The sequence below is a fragment of the Carassius carassius genome, chromosome 5 (genome assembly GCF_963082965.1).
Source record: "Carassius carassius chromosome 5, fCarCar2.1, whole genome shotgun sequence".
NCBI lineage: Eukaryota > Metazoa > Chordata > Actinopteri > Cypriniformes > Cyprinidae > Carassius > Carassius carassius.
In genome coordinates this window covers 9,757,602-9,775,963 of record NC_081759.1, presented here as the reverse complement: position 1 = coordinate 9,775,963, position 18,362 = coordinate 9,757,602, and the positions used below count along the sequence as shown (strand labels likewise).

The 18,362-nt window shown below is 35.6% G+C and overlaps 1 protein-coding gene across 4 annotated transcripts in view; it reads right to left on the bottom strand.

The window, feature by feature from the left end:
• The window catches only part of LOC132140758 (disks large homolog 4), a 188,556-nt gene that overhangs the window by 20,326 nt on the left and 149,868 nt on the right, over positions 1–18,362 (bottom strand). For all 4 annotated transcript variants that reach the window (XM_059549714.1, XM_059549712.1, XM_059549711.1 and 1 more), the window contains 4 exons: positions 7,833–7,886; positions 7,370–7,420; positions 5,136–5,260; positions 354–523 (listed from right to left, as the gene is read on the bottom strand). In XM_059549714.1, the coding sequence (XP_059405697.1) occupies positions 354–523; positions 5,136–5,260; positions 7,370–7,420; positions 7,833–7,886 (400 nt within the window). The remainder of the gene's footprint in view (positions 1–353; positions 524–5,135; positions 5,261–7,369; positions 7,421–7,832; positions 7,887–18,362) is intronic.

Sequence of the window (18,362 nt, the reverse complement as noted above, 5' to 3'; positions counted from 1 at the left end):
CAAATTTCACTGCTTTTGAAATAATGCAAACGAATAGCTTCGACCAAAACATATAAGATGAATTAACAACCTTGTAGCTCACAACAGGTCCCTAAATTATTGTGATCAATCACTTTTTTTGCATTCTGCATTTGTAAGTCACTAAGGTAATAGCATCTGGTAAATTAGTAAATATACCGGTAAGTGATAAATGCAGCCTAAGTCATCTTGTAAACAAAACTTTTGCTTTTGTATGCCGCTGTATCTGCCCCATTACAACATCCAATATTAATGTTGTATTGCCAAACCAATGATCATTTAGTGCATCTCTGATAATCACATATGCTTTATTACTAGAAGTATAAAGTCCATACCTTTTGGCCCTTTGATGAGCTTGATTTCGGTGACTTTCTCAGCCAGGGGTTTCCTGCGTAATACATAGAGTCTGACGATAGCGCCTGCCTCCTTGAGGGCCTCCACCGCCTGACTGTGGGTCACCTCCCGAACATCGACGTCATTTACAAAGAGAATACTGTCATTTACTCTGAGACAAAGAGGGAGAAATGGAAATAAGGAATTAATAATGCAACATCTGTGAGAAGCTGGCAGTGCACAGCCATATATGAACCTTTGATCTGACAGCTGCCTCAAAATTTGAGTTTTTGAATTTGAGTTTCTGGTAACACTGGCATACAAGACACAAATGATGTTATGTTTAGATTATATTAAGTTAAATTTGACTGTCTAGAGAGATTTTATTTTTCACAGAATAAACAACCACAGCTAATATAGTGTTTTTTACATTCTGCAGCCCATAAAGGCAGAATTTACACATGAATCCTTTTTTCTTCAGGAACCCACTACACCTTATAAAGCCTGCTGTGTCATATTTGATAGATACTTTTTTTGAGGAACATTTATTTGTTCATCTCTCAATCAGTATTGAATTGGCTCCATCATCGTTTTGTCCTCCACAAAAAAAAAAAAAAAAAAAAAAAAAAAAAAAACCGGGGCTTTGATCAATAAAACTAAGCCTTTAAACATCATCTTACTAAGACATGAAAAGTGACAACTGATATTTATATGCATTTTATGTAAGTAGTATAATACTACCTGATATTCTAAAGATTGCATTGAAACTGAAGTGTTTTTAAGCTCCATATCATACTACATGATAAAAAAATATATAACATTTATGATAAACATTTTGTCTAAATCTTCTGTTTTGTCAAAACTTTCAATAAACTAATCTTTTTCCAGACTTTTCTATTATTTCAGATCTGGGTTAAATATTAATTATCTGTATAATATGTTTAATATAAAATAAATAGAATTTGTGTTTTATTTATTTTTAGTGACTATTTTAATGTAGTTTGGCTAACTAGGCCAATTGGAAACAAATATATATAACACTTGCAATTATATGGAGCCCCGCACATGGCATGCAAGAAAATATTTAATAGGCTAAATCGTGTGCACAATTTATATTTCGTTCCCTCGGTTTATAAATTGTTTGCACAATTTATTTATTTTTTCTTGCATGTCATGTCCAAGGCTCCGTACATTTAAAACTGAACCTACATTACAAAACTGACCAGAGATGAGTTTCATTGGATGACCAGACCAGTGGTGAATCCTTGTGATGAATCAATGCAATATTGAAATGTTTGTTGTGAGTATGTTTGATCAGTACGAAATAAAACCACCAAGAACATATATAAATATTTATAAAACAGTAAAATAGAAACAGTATGACATACTGTAAAATGCGCTAAAATATGTGATTCAGTTTGATACGCCTGTTTGAAACTCTTTTGTGAAGCACCAAGTGCTTTGTGTTCACCCGTGACATTTGTTTCTGACATTTGTTTCTGTTTTCTTTTTTTGTTTTTGTTTGTTATCTGGGTAATTCTTGTTACATCACGCTTTGAGATTTGAAAGCTATGGGGGAGAAGGAGATTAAAGTTTGGCTTGTTCTTTACACTAAGCTATTGTATGACTTTAAAAGACTTGTATTATAGTACATGGGTCATTTTACAGTACATTTTGTCCTTAGTAGAGTTCGAGCACCACCAGGCCCCATTTACTTTCATTTTATGTAAAAAAAATAAAAACAAAAACAAAAAGCAGCCCGGACATTCTACTAAATGTCTTCTTTTGTATTACACAGAAGAAGAAAAATTATACAAGTTAAAAACAACAACTTGTTGAATTAATGATGAATTAATAGTAGTTCTTGCATGAAATTAGCATTTTCTCACAGAGCACAACACCATCCGAAAAAGACATTTCACTGAAACTGACAACTCGACAAAACACCATAAATATTCCTTAGCTTTCAGAAGTGCAAATACAGCACTAGCTATGCTGTCATCCTGAAACATAAAGCACAGATTACAGAGAGTGGGAGTATAAGTGCCATCATGCCATGAATGACTGTCAATACAGTTTTCTGGAAATAACTGCTGATAAATATTCATCATAAAGCCCTCTAATTATCACTGACCAGTGACCACCAAGAAAGTAGAAAAACAGAATTAAGGTGTTTTTTTTATTTTTTATTTTTTTTTTTTTCAGATCTATCCTTTTCCTTAATCTACATGGACTATGACAACTTCTCCACACACTATGAAACATATTACCCAGAACTAAGCTGGAAAACATGTGAAGGCCTTTTAGTATAATTGTAAGAACTCCCACTTCAGGTCATTCATGTGTCTATGCTGTGAAATCTTCAATGACTTTTATAAAGTAAATGTAAGAATAACTTTTATATTGTTTGTTATATTTCAAGACTGAACTGAAGCAGGTTTACTTGGTTATTAGACTTTTTTTTTTTTTTTTTTAGAAAAATTGTGTTAAAATGTGAGTATCGATCATCCATCAGGCTTTTGAGGAAGATTTATTTGTTCATCTCTCAACCATCAATAAATAGCATTGCATTTAATGTTTTAAAAAAGATCCTTGATCATAAATCTAAGCATTTAAATATCATCAGGGCAAGCAGCTGGGAAAAACGTGGTGAATGCAAATACAACTTGCAATTCCTATATGCACATGGACAAAATCTCTGTGTTAAATCAAATGCAGTATTTTAACCCAAATGTATCTTTCACTTTGTAGAATCTAGTCCAATTAAACAAATTTCAACACAAACCGGTTGCATGCCCACATCCTTGAAAGAATGAGTGAAACTACACAAGATACTAGTGACCACGTGACAGCTACTTGGCACAGCCTCCACATATTATAAATTATTAACAATTGTATAACAATAAGCTATTGAATTGGTCTCATACTTGAAGTTTTTCTCAATTATTATGTTATTTTTCTGTTATTTACAGTGAATAAGTGTATAAAAAACTATAAAAATATATCTTATCTTGTCACCCAACATTATTGCTACATCTGTATAAATGGCAGCTGTGGTTTTCAAAAATTCACAAAAAATGCAACAATAATAAACAAAACACCCTGACATACCTTACTGTTAGAAGAAAAAAAAGAAAAAAAAGAAACAAAACTATTTAAAAAAATATATTCATATATGATGTGCCATGCAGGGACTTCTAGGGATGTCATTTTATTGTTTTTCATTTTACCTGCAAAATCCTTTATTTTTACATTGTTTTAAAGTAAAATTTTACAGTGGTAGCCATTTAAAGTTTTTCGTCGTATAAGATAAGGTAACTTAAAGTTAACCAGTTAACAGGCTTTTTACTGTAGCATTTTAATTTTTCTGTAAAAAAAATGTATGTGTGTGTCTGTTTAAACACAAGGAGATGTGAAAAAGGAATCAATCTGGTGTTTGCACGCTCTGTGCACAGAAAACAATTGCAGGAATACCAAATCGAGTTCTTTTTTGCCTCTTCTTTCACTGGAATGGTTTAACATTGTTTGAATGTGATATTGGCAAGACAAAACATGTATAAATTATAAAATTTTGCAGTTGATATGTGAATCACATGCATGCTGAACCATGGGTTCTGGTCCATTTGGATCACAGATCAAGTACGATCCGTTCCACCCCTAATGTATATTATATAATAATCTAATAACTTGCCTGTACTGTGTAAATACTTGCAGTGCAAAGAATGAAGATACAAAAAGTATCTTTTTAAAGTATTACATTCACAAAAAGTATATTTTTTAAGTACTACATTAACTCTAAAATAGTGAGTATTCACATTCTACAGTAAAATCACAATGTGGGGGGAAAGAAAAATGTTTCTGTCTCTCTAAACTACAGTCCATTTGGTCCCAGAACTGCCATTAGTAATGAAGCCCAACTGTCTGCAGAGAAGAGCAGAGGACAGCATAAAACAGCTGACAGTCCATCAGCTGACAATGTGTGTGCGTGTATAGATTTGACTCAGGGTGTGTGGTTAAAGCGAACAGTTCCATCATTACCTAACCAACATGTCACTACAAACCTGTATGATCTTGAAGAACAGATTGAAATAAATCATAATTCACTGACAGTCTTCTCCTCCAGAGAGCTGTGAACCACTCCAGCACCAAACACTCAGACTGCTGCCTTAATTGGATCACTGAATAGATTCGAATCTATTCATTTGAAATAACATAACTATGAAGAAATAATGACATCATTTTCATTTTCAGGTGAACTTTCCACTCTCAATGTGCTATTTCTGTCTATCTTTTCTCTTTCTCTTTTCTCTGTTTTTTTTTTCTCTTCAGCGCTATTTCTGTCTGCTTAATTTTTCAAGCAATGTGAGTGAATTGTGTGCATACGCGCATTTGTGGATGTGCTGGAATCCTCTGGCTTAAAATTGCATTTGTTAGCACGAAGGCCAGCTGGTCCCATTATAAATGCATCACTAGTAGAACATCCACAAAGATATTTAACTGCGACATGTCACAATACAGTGACCAAAAATGGAAGTCTTCAAAAAATTAAGTGAAAGAAAAAAAAAAAAAAAAATATATATATATATATATATATATATATATATTTAAGCTCTTGACATCTGGCAACCACAACCATGAAAGCTTGTAGAGGCTTGTTACCAAAGCATGATAACGCAAATGTCAAATTAAAATAACACATTTTCAGCATAAATAACCAGTTGCCAGATATCGCAGACGATAATAATTAATAAATCGAGAAAAGCCACACACAGGCTGCATGTTACCTGAGCCTCCCGTCCTGTGCAGCAGCTCCTCCTGGAATGATCTTGGTGATGAAGATGCTAGGGTCGTCTCCAACATGAGGGTTATCAGTCCCTCCGGCGATACTGAAACCTAGCCCAGAGTTCCCCTACACAACACACACACGCACATGTCTGGCTCATTCTAGAGAATGAGAGTCCCTCATTTACATACAGCACAGCTGCTATGGGTGCAAACATATATATATTCACATGCATGAATTTAGCTTTAGATATCAAATGCAGTCTATTAACATTGAAACATGTTATTTATTCATTTTGAAAAATAATATAATGGAAGTAATATACTTAATAATTATATACAGATTTTTTGTTTATGACTTTATGATAACATGACAATTTAGAGTTAACAGGAAGCAAAGTGGAAGACAGAGGTGTGGTCAGGATCGGGAAAGGTCTTCGAGCTGGGATTCGAACTCAGGACGTCCATTGTGCAATGTCACTGTATGTCGGCGCTTGAGCCCAGAACAGTGCCAAGATATAGTTAAGTGTAAACTCAATGTGATGTTTTCAGACACTTGACTGCATGTTAATTGCAATTAAATGAAGATGTATTTAAGTTTACATTTACGTTTAATGCAATCAGGTTAACTTAAGAGTGCTTTTGAATCAACTTAAGTACATCTGTATATGAAGAATTAATTTGCAAAAACAGATAACAATTTCAAAAATCATGTTTTTTCATTGTGCATTCCAATTAATCTCAGTCAAACTGTAGTTGGGTTATTTTGATTGGGTAAAAAAATAACAAAAAAATACAGCGAACAAACACAATGGAACACAAAAACATGATAACAATTTTTTAAAAATGGAGTTACCTGTTTTTGCAAAAAAAAAAATCTTTATATATAATTAGATATTTATTTTATTGTCTTTGGTTAAAATGTACTTCTGAACATACTGAGATGTTTTTATGGTAAACTAAAATATACCTTAATGTCATTTCTATTAAAGGGGTCATATGATGCTGACATGCTTTAATGTTCAAAAACACATTATTTTTAACACTATGCCCAATCTCTCTCAAACGCGTCATTTTCTACAAAGTCCCTCCTTCTGACAAAGGCAGTCTGCTCTGATTGGCCAACTGACCCAGTGCTTTGTGATTGACTGAACACTGCAATAATAACAAAACATACTTACAGTAGCAGATTCAGAAACGCCAGATTGTCTAGCAAAGTCAGAATTACCTCCTCACCTAGGTTCACGAAACGGTTGTCCATAAAATGTGTTGCTGTTCTTTTGTAAGTAATCTTAAAGATTCCTAAATGCATCTACTTTTGGAAGGCCAAATAAATTGCTTTTGCTTTCACCTAGATATATACAGCATCTACCTGACATGACTGCTTTAACACTAACTACGGTTACTGAAACCACACCTTCTTTTTTTGCGTGAACAATTGGCCAGCATTACCCAAATAGTTCCACATGATGTACAGTAGACATGTGGGAGCGTGTTTGTACGAGCCGTTGTTGGGGGGTGTGGCAGTGTCTTAACTTTGATAAAGAATATCTCTTTGGATTTGAGACTTTAGTCTTTGCAACTTTACAGATCTTCTTCATGCACCAAGAGCTTGTAACACTCCAAAGAGAAAGGAAAATTTAAAAATCGCATCATATGACCCCTTTAATACTTGTATGCCATGTATTTAATTGCACATTTCTAATAAAGTTGCAATTAAATAGATTTAAAATATATTTAAATGTCATACTGAATAGCAAACTAAAGATAAATTAGCTTATAATAAATTTATAATCAAGTACTGCACTATGTTATTCAATAGATCACATTTTGCTCCCTTAATAACCAACAAAAGATTATTAAAAGATAATGATTTAAAATGTACTTTAAAGTAAACCTTTTCATTTGACATTATAACAAAGTATATTATTTAAAAGTGTACTTAAGTGTGTCAAGAAACAGTCATCAAAGTGTCTCTCTTTAAGTAAGTTAGTGGTTTTGTTTAATTCATATTATATCATTTACAAATACAGTTTTGTAATAATATACTTTTTGAAGTAACCATTCAATATAATTAAGAATAGTTATTTTTCACAAGAATATGAAAAATATCACTCTCACAAAATATTACTTTATATTAAAAATATAAAAAGTACCTTGTAAAACTGAAACCATTCCCCATACAAAGAATGACCAATGTCAAAAAATACAGGACTGTAATTGTTTGCAAGATTACCCTTTCCAACGTAATCTCTTCATATTCAATCTCTCCTTCTGCTCCATTGACCTACAAGACAACACAAGCACAATGTCAAATCCTCTGAGACATGTCAGCTCAAGGCATGCATTATACAGTAACTGACATGCACATTTCCACATTTACTTAATTTACTAACACCAGAGTTAGGGCTTCTACAACATTCTTATTTAGTTATTCCTTATTGAGTTTTAGTGGGTTATGACTTTTTGGCTAGGAATGTTGTTCCGGGATCAAGAAAACATGACAAAATCATACCGCCCTAAAACCCAAAACTTGATATGTGGTTGCTAGGGTGTTGTGAGCTGCAACAATGGCACTGCGGGTGGCTGCCAGTGAATTATTATTAGCAATGTCAGGGTATTCTTGATTTCAGGTATCATTCATGTTTGAACCACTAATTATTTCTAGCTCTAAAGACTAAAACATGCATAATACTTACATAAGGTGAGCCATCCAGTGTGTCTGTATTTACCACTACTGGTGGAGAGTTCGCCTGCAGGAGAAAAGAGAGAGAATGTTCAGCGCAGTGCTTATTAGACATAATATGTCTATGTTCAGGTGTATATGACTATGTCTGGAATACACCATGGTACTACTTAGTGTTGTCAAAAGACCTGGTACTTCGTTACCAAATCGGTACTAAAAAAATGAAAATGTCAAGGTACCAGGTTTCTTTAAGTACCGGTGGTACCGAGGTCCCGTTCAAACCCGCTTCTTGATGCATACATCGCTATGGTTTCTGCGAAGCAGAAAACGCGGACGGAATCTCAAAATCCAGTCATGAAAATGAAACTTACATTTTAATATGGACAGTCACGGAATTTGTCAGTTAGCATAAATAAATCAAATCAAATCCCCATATAGACCAGTATCTGTAAATGTTAAGTTGCAAAAGTTGGTTGAAATATGAATCCTGCATGTTTTGCGCATCTCTATGTGAATGAATGAATGAATGAATGAATGAACGTCTCTGCCGTCTCAATGAGGACATAAATATATAAACAACGTCATCACCAGAACTGTTCTGAGCATTTTACCATTTCATTTGAGTTAAACCAGTGTCAATTTAAAGGTATTCAAGACAACCTGTCAAGATAAGTTCATTTTTACATAAAGGCATTGTGCTAGAAAAATTTATATTATTTAGTAGAATGTATGTGATACTGCTACTACTGTTGAAAAAAAACAAATAAAACTTTTTAAAGAAAAAATCACACAATATTTCTTCCATGTTTTAATTTTAATATTCTAATATGCTGATTTACCATATCTAATTATTATAAATGTTGAAAACAGCTGTGCTGATTTATATTGTTGTGGAAAATATGACAATTTTTTTTTCCAGCCATTATTTTAAATCAAATCTTTTATATAAAGTTCACTTTTGATCAAATTAATGCATCCTCACTGAACAAAAAAATTTCTTTCAAATAATAAAAGTAAAATTTTACTGGCCACAAACTTTTGAATAGTAGTCCACAATTGTATTTCCTAGATGATAGCTAGACACCATTCACCAAAGTAGATATGCAATATTAAGTGACAACAACGTAACTATTTGAAATGTGCATTATACAATAGGCTGTCTAACATATATACAGTATAAGCAGTAAACCAGTATTATCTTCAAAACAGTCAAAATTTTTATGATCCTGAACAGTTTTCCAGGTCTTTTCATTGAAATAAATGTAAAAGCCAACATCACATATAGCTGTACTACAGCGTGCACAACCGTCTATTAAAACTCACACACACTACAAGCTTTTACAGCTGTAACATCTGCTAGCACTTTTATTGGTTTCCAATAAACGTGATTAGAGACACACACACACACACAAACAAGTAGTAATGCCCTCCAGCTCAGTTTTAAACTACCGGCTTTTTTTTACAGGCCGCTGCAGCCGCCCACATGATCACATTAACACACACTCAACTACACACACTGTCAGAAACTAATTCAAGTGCTCACTGCCCCACGGCTTCGATTGTCAAACGAGAGACAAATCTGAAAGAGATGAGCATTTCCATGCAGCCACAGGGAGAAGGAATGTGTGTGTGTGTGTGTGTGTGTGTGTGTGTGTGTGTGTGTGTGCATGCGGGCTGTGGGTGAGCCATTCTGACCCTCAACATCTAATGTGTAAACTAGACAACCATTGTAATGGCTGTCCAGTCCAATGCACATCCTTTGTATCCTGAGCTACTTCTAAAGACAAGTGTTTGAATAGTACATTGAAAAGAAGGTGAACTGAATGTGCACTTGTACTCTACTTCAATTGAAAAAAAAATGTAATATACTTGCAGATAATTTAATGTTAATACAATTAAAGGCCCCTTAAGTGTATTTAAACTCAGTTCACTTTGGTTGCACTTTATTTTAAAGTGTCTTGTTACAGTGTAATTATACATTTAAGTACTGAGTACTTATTAATATTAATTAACTACATGTACATGCTGTATGGTTAGGTTTAGGGTTAGGATTAGAGTTGCTTGCATGTCAGTATGCAAAATTAAGTGTTATTATAATAAGTACATCCAACTTGTGTAACAAGGACACCTTAAAATAAAATGTTAACCACTTTCATAACAGTTTCTTAACATAAGCGCACATTTAAAAGTTAAAATACATTTTAAATTATGTTTAAGTTTATTAAAATACATTTTTGAATAGACATTTTTAAACAATCTTTTGTCACTTCATTGGAACCATATTGATATTACATTAAATATTTAAATATATAGGGCCCTCCAAAAGTATTGGAACAGTAAGAACAAATATGCTCTGTTTGTTGTGGAGACGGTAAATCTGTAAATATGATTAAAAACAAGCAACAGCTTTAAGTTCAGTTGTGGCAGTACTTATACTCACATCAGATAAAGGAATGAAACCCTAAAAGTGCTGTCCTTTTTATTTGCTAAAACATGCATTTGTTATAGGCCTAACACCTAAATAAAATTTGACAATCTGTAGTTTTGTCCCATAATTCATATTTTAATAATATTTACAGATGTCTTGACTACACAGCAAACAAATGATTTTTTTTCTTTACTGTCCCAATACTTATGGAGAGCACTGGACAATTGCAACTTCATTGTTACAAATGTGTAATTACAAATAATACATGACAAGCCATTCAAAAATTACATTAGAGATTACATTTAATTATATTTTAGTTTATCACAAATGCTTGTCAAAACATTCAGTAGTACACTTCAACCGTATTTTAAAGACAATAATTAAATTACATAGATGTAGCCTACTTAAGTCCTGCTTAAGTAAGTTTAAAAAGTACTAACTCAATTTAATATAAATTTTAACTATAATACATTTTACTTTAATTGTCAATAACATGAAAGTGAAAGTGAAAGTGAAGTGACATTCAGCCAAGTATGGTGACCCATACTCAGAATTTGTGCTCTGCATTTAACCCATCCAAGGTGCACACACACAGAGCAGTGAACACACACACACACACACACACACTGTGAGCACACACCCGGAGCAGTGGGCAGCCATTTATGCTGCGGCGCCCGGGGAGCAGTTGGGGGTTCAATGCCTTGCTCAAGGGCACCTAAGTCATGGTATTGAAGGTGGAGAGAGAACTGTACATGCACTCCCCCCACCCACAATTCCTGCCGGCCCGGGACTCGAACTCACAACCTTTCGATTGGGAGTCCGACTCTCTAACCATTAGGCCACGACTTCCCTTAACATGGAATTAAGTGTCTGAAAATATTAGTTTGCAATTTTTTCAAGTATATTATTTCTGTAATAAGTTCTCTTTTTGAAAGTATGCATTTTCACAAGTGTATGAAATAGAAAAGGTACAAAATAGTATGGTACCATATACTACAATGTGGTGGCATCAGATAATACTATGGTATTTTGATATATAATGGTATTCATTTCATAGGCCATGGTGCTTAAAATGTCACTAAAAACGTACTTTAAATATTAGTACAGCATTACCATCATATACTAAAACACAATTTTCTTATAACTAATATAGCCCCGCATACTTCATATGATCCATTTTACAATACTGGCTTTATTCTTGTGTTTATTGTGTGGTTTATAATTAAAATCTCCGGTGCTAACCCACTGTAGACTTTCTGCAGCCCACCAGATTTACTGTCTTTACTGAAATCTTGAATAATGAACAGATAGTATTTCAGTACAATAGCCAGAGCCCTGAAAATGACATGAAGAAGAAGAAAAAAATGATGGCCCCAAATTAAGATTTAATTCCCACAATTTATTACTTTGCAGCCAAGCTTTACCAATTGGTTCCCTCGTTTGATAAAGTTAAATAGTGAAAAGGAATAGTTCACCCGAAAAGGAAAATTAGCTTGTTACAAAGTTACAGATTTGTAGAAATGTAGCATTACATCACTTGCTCACCAATGGATCCTCTGCAATGAATGGGTGCCATCAGAATGAGAGTCCAAACATCTGATAAAAACATCACAATAATCCATAAGTAATCCACAGCACTCCAATCAATCAGTTAATGACTTGTGAACCTAAAAGTTGCAGGTTTGTAAGTAACAAATCCATTAAGACATTTTTAACTTCAAACCATTGCTTCTGGAAAAAAATAAGAATCCTCTATCCATAATATAGCTTTCTCCAGTTAAAACATTGTCTTGTCTCCTTTTAAAATGTATTAACTTTAAATGTAAAATCAAATCACTAGTTAAAATTATAATATAACATTTATAATTAAAATTATTCAGCAAAATTATTCAAATAACATGAAAAATGAAATTTGACCATATAGGTCTCTAAATGTCTTCAGAATTTTGCACTCTTGACCAGTACATCACAGCACAAATTAAACTGTGACCCACCAGTTGACAATCATCTGGCATGCAATGATAATTACAACAGACAGCTATTTTAATATGTTCCTCAGCACATATAAAAGAATATCAATCATGTTTACGATAAATACACTTACACCGGAATCCTACCAGATAAATGGAATAAATGTGTAAAACCGTCACACTTTTCAAACATATTGAAACATTGCATAAGGCTGTTTTGATAAAATGAAATAAAAAGCTAAAAAAGTCAAGTTGCTAACGTCCACTTAGTATCCTTGCATGACATTATCTGTAAAGTACTGTAAAGCACTGCTGACATGGTTCAAACACCACCCACAGGAATTATGTTGCTAACACAACAAGACATTCATTCATCCACCTGGAAAAGCCGTCCTCAAAGAGCACACATTTACTCAAGAACTCATGTGATTGCATTAATAAAATACGATCTTCATGTTTTTGCTTTTCAACCTTCTAGTTCGCTTACTTTACAGAATTCCATATGCATTTCCATAAGTTTAATGTTCTTTCACACACAAAAATATATATATTTCAAAGAATGTTGGCTGGAGCAACTAACTTCCATACTATAGAAGTCAATAACTACCATCAACGGTTTGGTACGTTCTTCAAAGAAATGCAAACAGGCTTGGAATGACATGAGGATGAGTAAATGATGACATAATTTTCATTTTTAGGTGAACTGTCCCTTTAAGAATGGAAGGTGGGTAAGTGTGAAGCTGGATTGAATCCTAGTGAGTGGGTGGTAATGTATACTCTTCTCAGTCTCTCTCTCTCTCTCTCTCTCTCTCTCTCTCTCTCTGCTGTTTTTGACTGGATTTCTCTGCACCTGATTCCTCCTCATCTTCCTCTCAACTCTCCCTCCTTGGTTCTCTGGTTTCTGGTGATTTGTTGTGCTGCAGTAGTCTGTTGATTAGTATGAGAAGATGCTCTGTAGCTAAAGCATGAAATCAGCCTCCTACCCTCAAATCATTTCTTCTCTCCTACTTGATTAATTTCGCCCTTTCTGTCTGTTCCTTCTCCAAGTTGTATTTCCCTGCTCTCTATTTAAATGCTTTTTTTACAATAATAGTGATGACATGATGGTAACAAAGACATAGATGTGGCAGACAAGGATTTCCACAACGTTACGTAACCAGAGTATTTCTATCTTGCTACAGGGAGAATGAGCACATATTCACTCACACACACACACTAACACAGCCTCATGTAGGAGTCACATCTGCCTCTTATGATTCAAAACATAATCAGACAATGATTCAATATAATTATCATTGGAGTAAAAAAAAAAGATTTATTGATACACAAGGAACCTACTTGTGTTTAAGCCATGAAAGGCTGTGCATTACAGTGATTTTACCATGTATAGTGTGTTTTAGGGGTCTTAGGCATGATGAGAGGCATATTAAATACAATTTTAATGACAGTTTCATTTCCCTTTAGGGATTATAAAGTTTATCTAATTTAATCTAATATAATTTATTATTAATAAAAAACATATTTTCCAGCATGTAACACATGTAAGGCTGTTTGTGATGGAATAGGATCAGACATGTGAGTTTATAGTAATTTTGGAGCTGCTTTTGAATATTTAATTTAGAGTAGCATGCCGTTGTGTTAATTTATAAATGTTTCTCCAATCACATTTCATTTGATCATTTTCACTTACTAGTTTAATAAACTATAAGGTTGATTTACCCAGTAGATTTACTATATCCCACAATGCAATGTGCTCACAATGATTTTTCTGTCTGTCACATAAACAGGAATTAAATAAACCTTTTATCCAACAAAAATGACAAAATAACTGGATCACATAACACTGTAGCATACTATGATTGTAATGCTTTCTGTTGCACAGACTTTTTTTTCAGCATTATAAAAGATTAAAAAATATATATTACAAAAGATTTCAAATAATTCCTATTCTTTTTAAATGTATATTTAACAAATAATCTTATTAAACTGAATTTTGAATTCCACAAACTTATGAAGCAGCACAACTGTTTATAGTTATTTTGAGCAGAAAATTAGCATATAAGAGTTATTTCTGAAAGATCATATGACACTGAAGGCTGTAGTAATGGCTGCTGAAAATTCAGCTTTGCATCACAGGAATAATTTATTTTTCATTTTTTATTTTTATTTTTATTTTACAATTGTAAAAATATTTCACATTATCACTGTTATTACTGTATTTTTGATAAGCTTTGGTGAGCTAAAGAGACTTCTTTCAAAAATATGAAAACTCTTGCTGTAAATGTTGACTGTTAGTAAGAGTAAAGGTGTACTGAAGGTCAGTGTTGTGGTGTGGAGTGAAGTGTTTTATGGGAGGGTAAAAACAGCACAGCTGTCTGCTGCTCACACTCGTCCTCTCATTATAAGAAACATCTGTTTATTTTTCCACATTCTCCAGCCTTGTATCTCTCTTTCTCTCCACAGCTTTTTATCTCTCCATTTATGCACATGTGCACTCTTCAGAAACAGTGCTTAATGAAGATGCACAAAAATATAGTTTAAATGCGAATGTTTGTTTGAACTATGGTTTCAAGAAACAATGAATTATTGAACTATGATGGTAACATTGGAACCTTCGACAATAGTTGGCTAACACTGTCATGCCCCTGGATGTTCTGTGTTGTGTTTTTCTCCCCATGTGCTCCCCGTGACCCAGTTTCTCCCTTGTTTGACTGAGTTCAGTAGGTGTGTCTAGTCATTTACCCTAATTTAGGCTTGTATTTAAAGTAGGGCTACAAGATATTGGGAAAAAATGACATTGCGATATTTAATTTTTCTGCGATATATATTGCGATATGAAATCTAATCAAATTTTTTCTTACAAACAAAAATGGGGTGAGCACACTTACATTCTCATTTTAAATGATTTAAACATCGACACCGTTGTTTGAAGACAATGAGCGTGCGGCCGGGGCTCTCTCGCTCTCTCTCTCTCTCTCTCTCTCTCTCTCTCTCTCTCTCTCTCTCTCTCCCTCTGTCTCTCTCTCACGCTCTCTCTCTCTCCCGCAAGCTCTCTCTCCCGCTCTCTCTCTCGCGCGCTCGCTCTCTCTAGCGCTCTCTCTCTCACGCGCTCGCTCTCTCCCACGCGCTCTCTCTCTCTCGCTCTCTCTCTTTTTCTCTCTCTCTCTCGCTTTCTCTTGCGCTCTCTCTCACGCTCTTTCTCTCTCTCCGCCCTGTTAAACTGACAGGACTTAAAAACACATGCATAATGTGCAGAGGTACACGGTTTCATTACTTGAGTAAAAGTACAGATACCCCTTGCTAAATTTTACTCAAGTATAAGTAAAAGTACTACAGTCAGATGTCTACTTATGTAAAAGTACTGAAGTACTTGTTTTTACAAGTACTTGAGTACAAGAGTACATTTTCTAAATATTGCATTACTACTGCCCCAGTGCTTACATTTATGTACAGAATCGTCCTACATGGAGTTATGAAAAGTGTTAATACCTTGGAGAATGTAAAAGAAATTGAAAGCAAAATCAAGTATTTTCATGTTTTTACTATGTTTTACTATGTTGCTTTATCTAATATTTCTCACTTGCCCACAAGCCAATAGCACAATGGCAACGCTCTGAAAAACCTCTGTTAGAGTTTTAATGGATTTTTTGCACCCACATTTGAACCTGACTGTGTTAAACACACTGCATACTCAAGAATATCAAAGCAAATGCTCAGCTTACATTAATGTGTAATATCAGAAAATAAAATTCAGCTAACAATTGTGTGTACATGTGAGTTTCTATGTTTTTTCATCAGTCAAATCAATAAACCTAAACCAGCAAAGAAGGCAATATAGCAATGTTCTGACACACCTCTGACCTGACTGTGTTATACACGCAGCACAGAAGAGAAAATAATAATGATTAAAGAAAATCAGCTAATCAGTTGTGTTTAGGTCAGCGTTCAATGAAGGAAAAAAAAAATTCAGCTCACTTGAGTGACAGTATTAAGCCCCTTCCTCTCACACTGACATACAGGCAAAGGCAGGAGAAAATACTTTCAGCTGAATAACACCATTCTCACACACACAATCTATGTGTGACAACTCTGTGTGTGTGTGTGTGTGTGTTTACTGTACTTCAATTAAATCAAATGTCCTTTAGTCATCCTTCTTCTTTTTTCCTTTTTTTCCGTCCACACTGAGACTTTTTTCTTTGAATACGCACACATTTTTATCAGATAGGCGTTTCGTCCACACAGAATCCAGCGTTTTGGAAGAGTGAAAGCGATGTTTTTTTTAAACCGGGTCCCAGAGTGGACAAATGTAAAAAACGCCGCCTTTGCGTTTTCGTTTGGACGGCAAATATATTTTTGAATATATTTTCTTAAACAATGACGTCATCAGCCCACGTCTCGCCCCTAGTCATACACCGCTACATCACGTAACAGCAACAAAAACATTAACAAACACTGAACGATTGTTTTTTTATTAACAAACATTAACACAGATTAATAAATGTATTGTTCCATGTTCGTTTGTGTATCACGCGCAAGGTTTATGAGCATAGTCCATGTTTTCTTCTCTGTTTTAAGTGTATCTTTATTGCAGAATTACAGCACCACATGCTGGTCTGGCATGTATACTAAGTCGTTTTGTAGTTTCATCTGGACGCGGATATTCCTTGAGACGAGGGAAAAAAAAGATTGGATTGGGGTAAACTCCGTGTGGACGGGGCCGAAGAAGTAACGGGTACTTACGGTTATGGATAGAAATGTAGAAATGAGTAAAGAGTACAATATTTGCCTCTCAAATGTACTTGAGTAAAGTCATGAGTACTCCCCAAAAATTATACTCGAGTAAAGTACAGATACCTCAAAATTGTACTTAAGTACTGTACTCAAGTAAATGTACTCCGTTACTGTCCAGCTCTGATAATGTGTGTAATAATAACAACTCCATAACTATGGGAAGAAGGAGGCGGGAACCGGCGAACAATCAACTGATATTTAATAATGACAAAAGAAATACAATACAGAGCGTCAGCCACTCACGGACGACTGACGCGCACAAATAAAAAGCAAAACACAAACTAAAACCCAGGCCTGGTCCTCTCTCGTCCTTCACTGTTGTCGCTCCTGTTTTATATCGTTCCATCTCCTCCATGGGACTCGAGACCGGTGGGTCGAACAGGTGTCGTTCATCTCCAATCACTCCACCGGCCTCGCTCCTGTTCCCACGTCTCTCGGCCCCGCCCCACTCGTCACATACCCCCATCACCCCTCGCAGGCCGGGGGGTACCCACGAGACTGCGCTCTACCCCCCCCTCCCTCCGGGGGGGACCGCTCACAGGGACCTGCGGGAACCTGGGGGTAGGACAGACGAGGCGAGAGAAAAGGAGATGGAAGGAGGAGCGACAGAGACGAGAGAGGGGAGAGAGGAGAAAAAAACAAAATTCCCTCCACATCACAGGCGGCCGGCAGCGAGCTCGCCCGTCCCCGGCAACTCACTCCAGCCCACCGCCTCGAGCGTCCATGGCGGCACACTTCCTCGCCGCTCGATGGCAGCGCGGATTCACCACAGCGGCGAGGGATCTTCAGCAGCGCGTCCCTCCTTCTCCCGGGCTTCGGCACCACTGTAATAATAACAACTCCATAACTATGGGAAGAAGGAGGTGGGAACCGGCGGACAATCAACTGATATTTAATAATGACAAAAGAAATACAAAACAGCGTGTCAGCCCCTCACGGACGACTGACGCGCACAAATAAAAAGCAAAACACAAACTAAAACCCATGCCTGGTCCTCTCTCCTCCTTCACTGTCGTCGCTCCTGTTTTATATCCTTCCATCTCCTCCGTGGGACTCGAGACCGGTGGGTCGAACAGGTGTCGTTCATCTCCAATCACTCCACCGGCCTCGCTCCTGTTCCCACGTCTCTCGGCCCCGCCCCACTCGTCACAATGTGTTTGATAAACATGTTAAACCTTCACTCTATGATGGTTAAGCTGTGCAATCAGATTCGTCAAGGGCCGGGGAGCAGCTGGCCCATACAGTTAATGAATAACGGATCAACTACGACAGCCTACATCGCACATCCTGCGATTGTGACTATCGTGGATTCGTACATTGCGATATCGATGCTTAAACGACACATCGTGCAGGC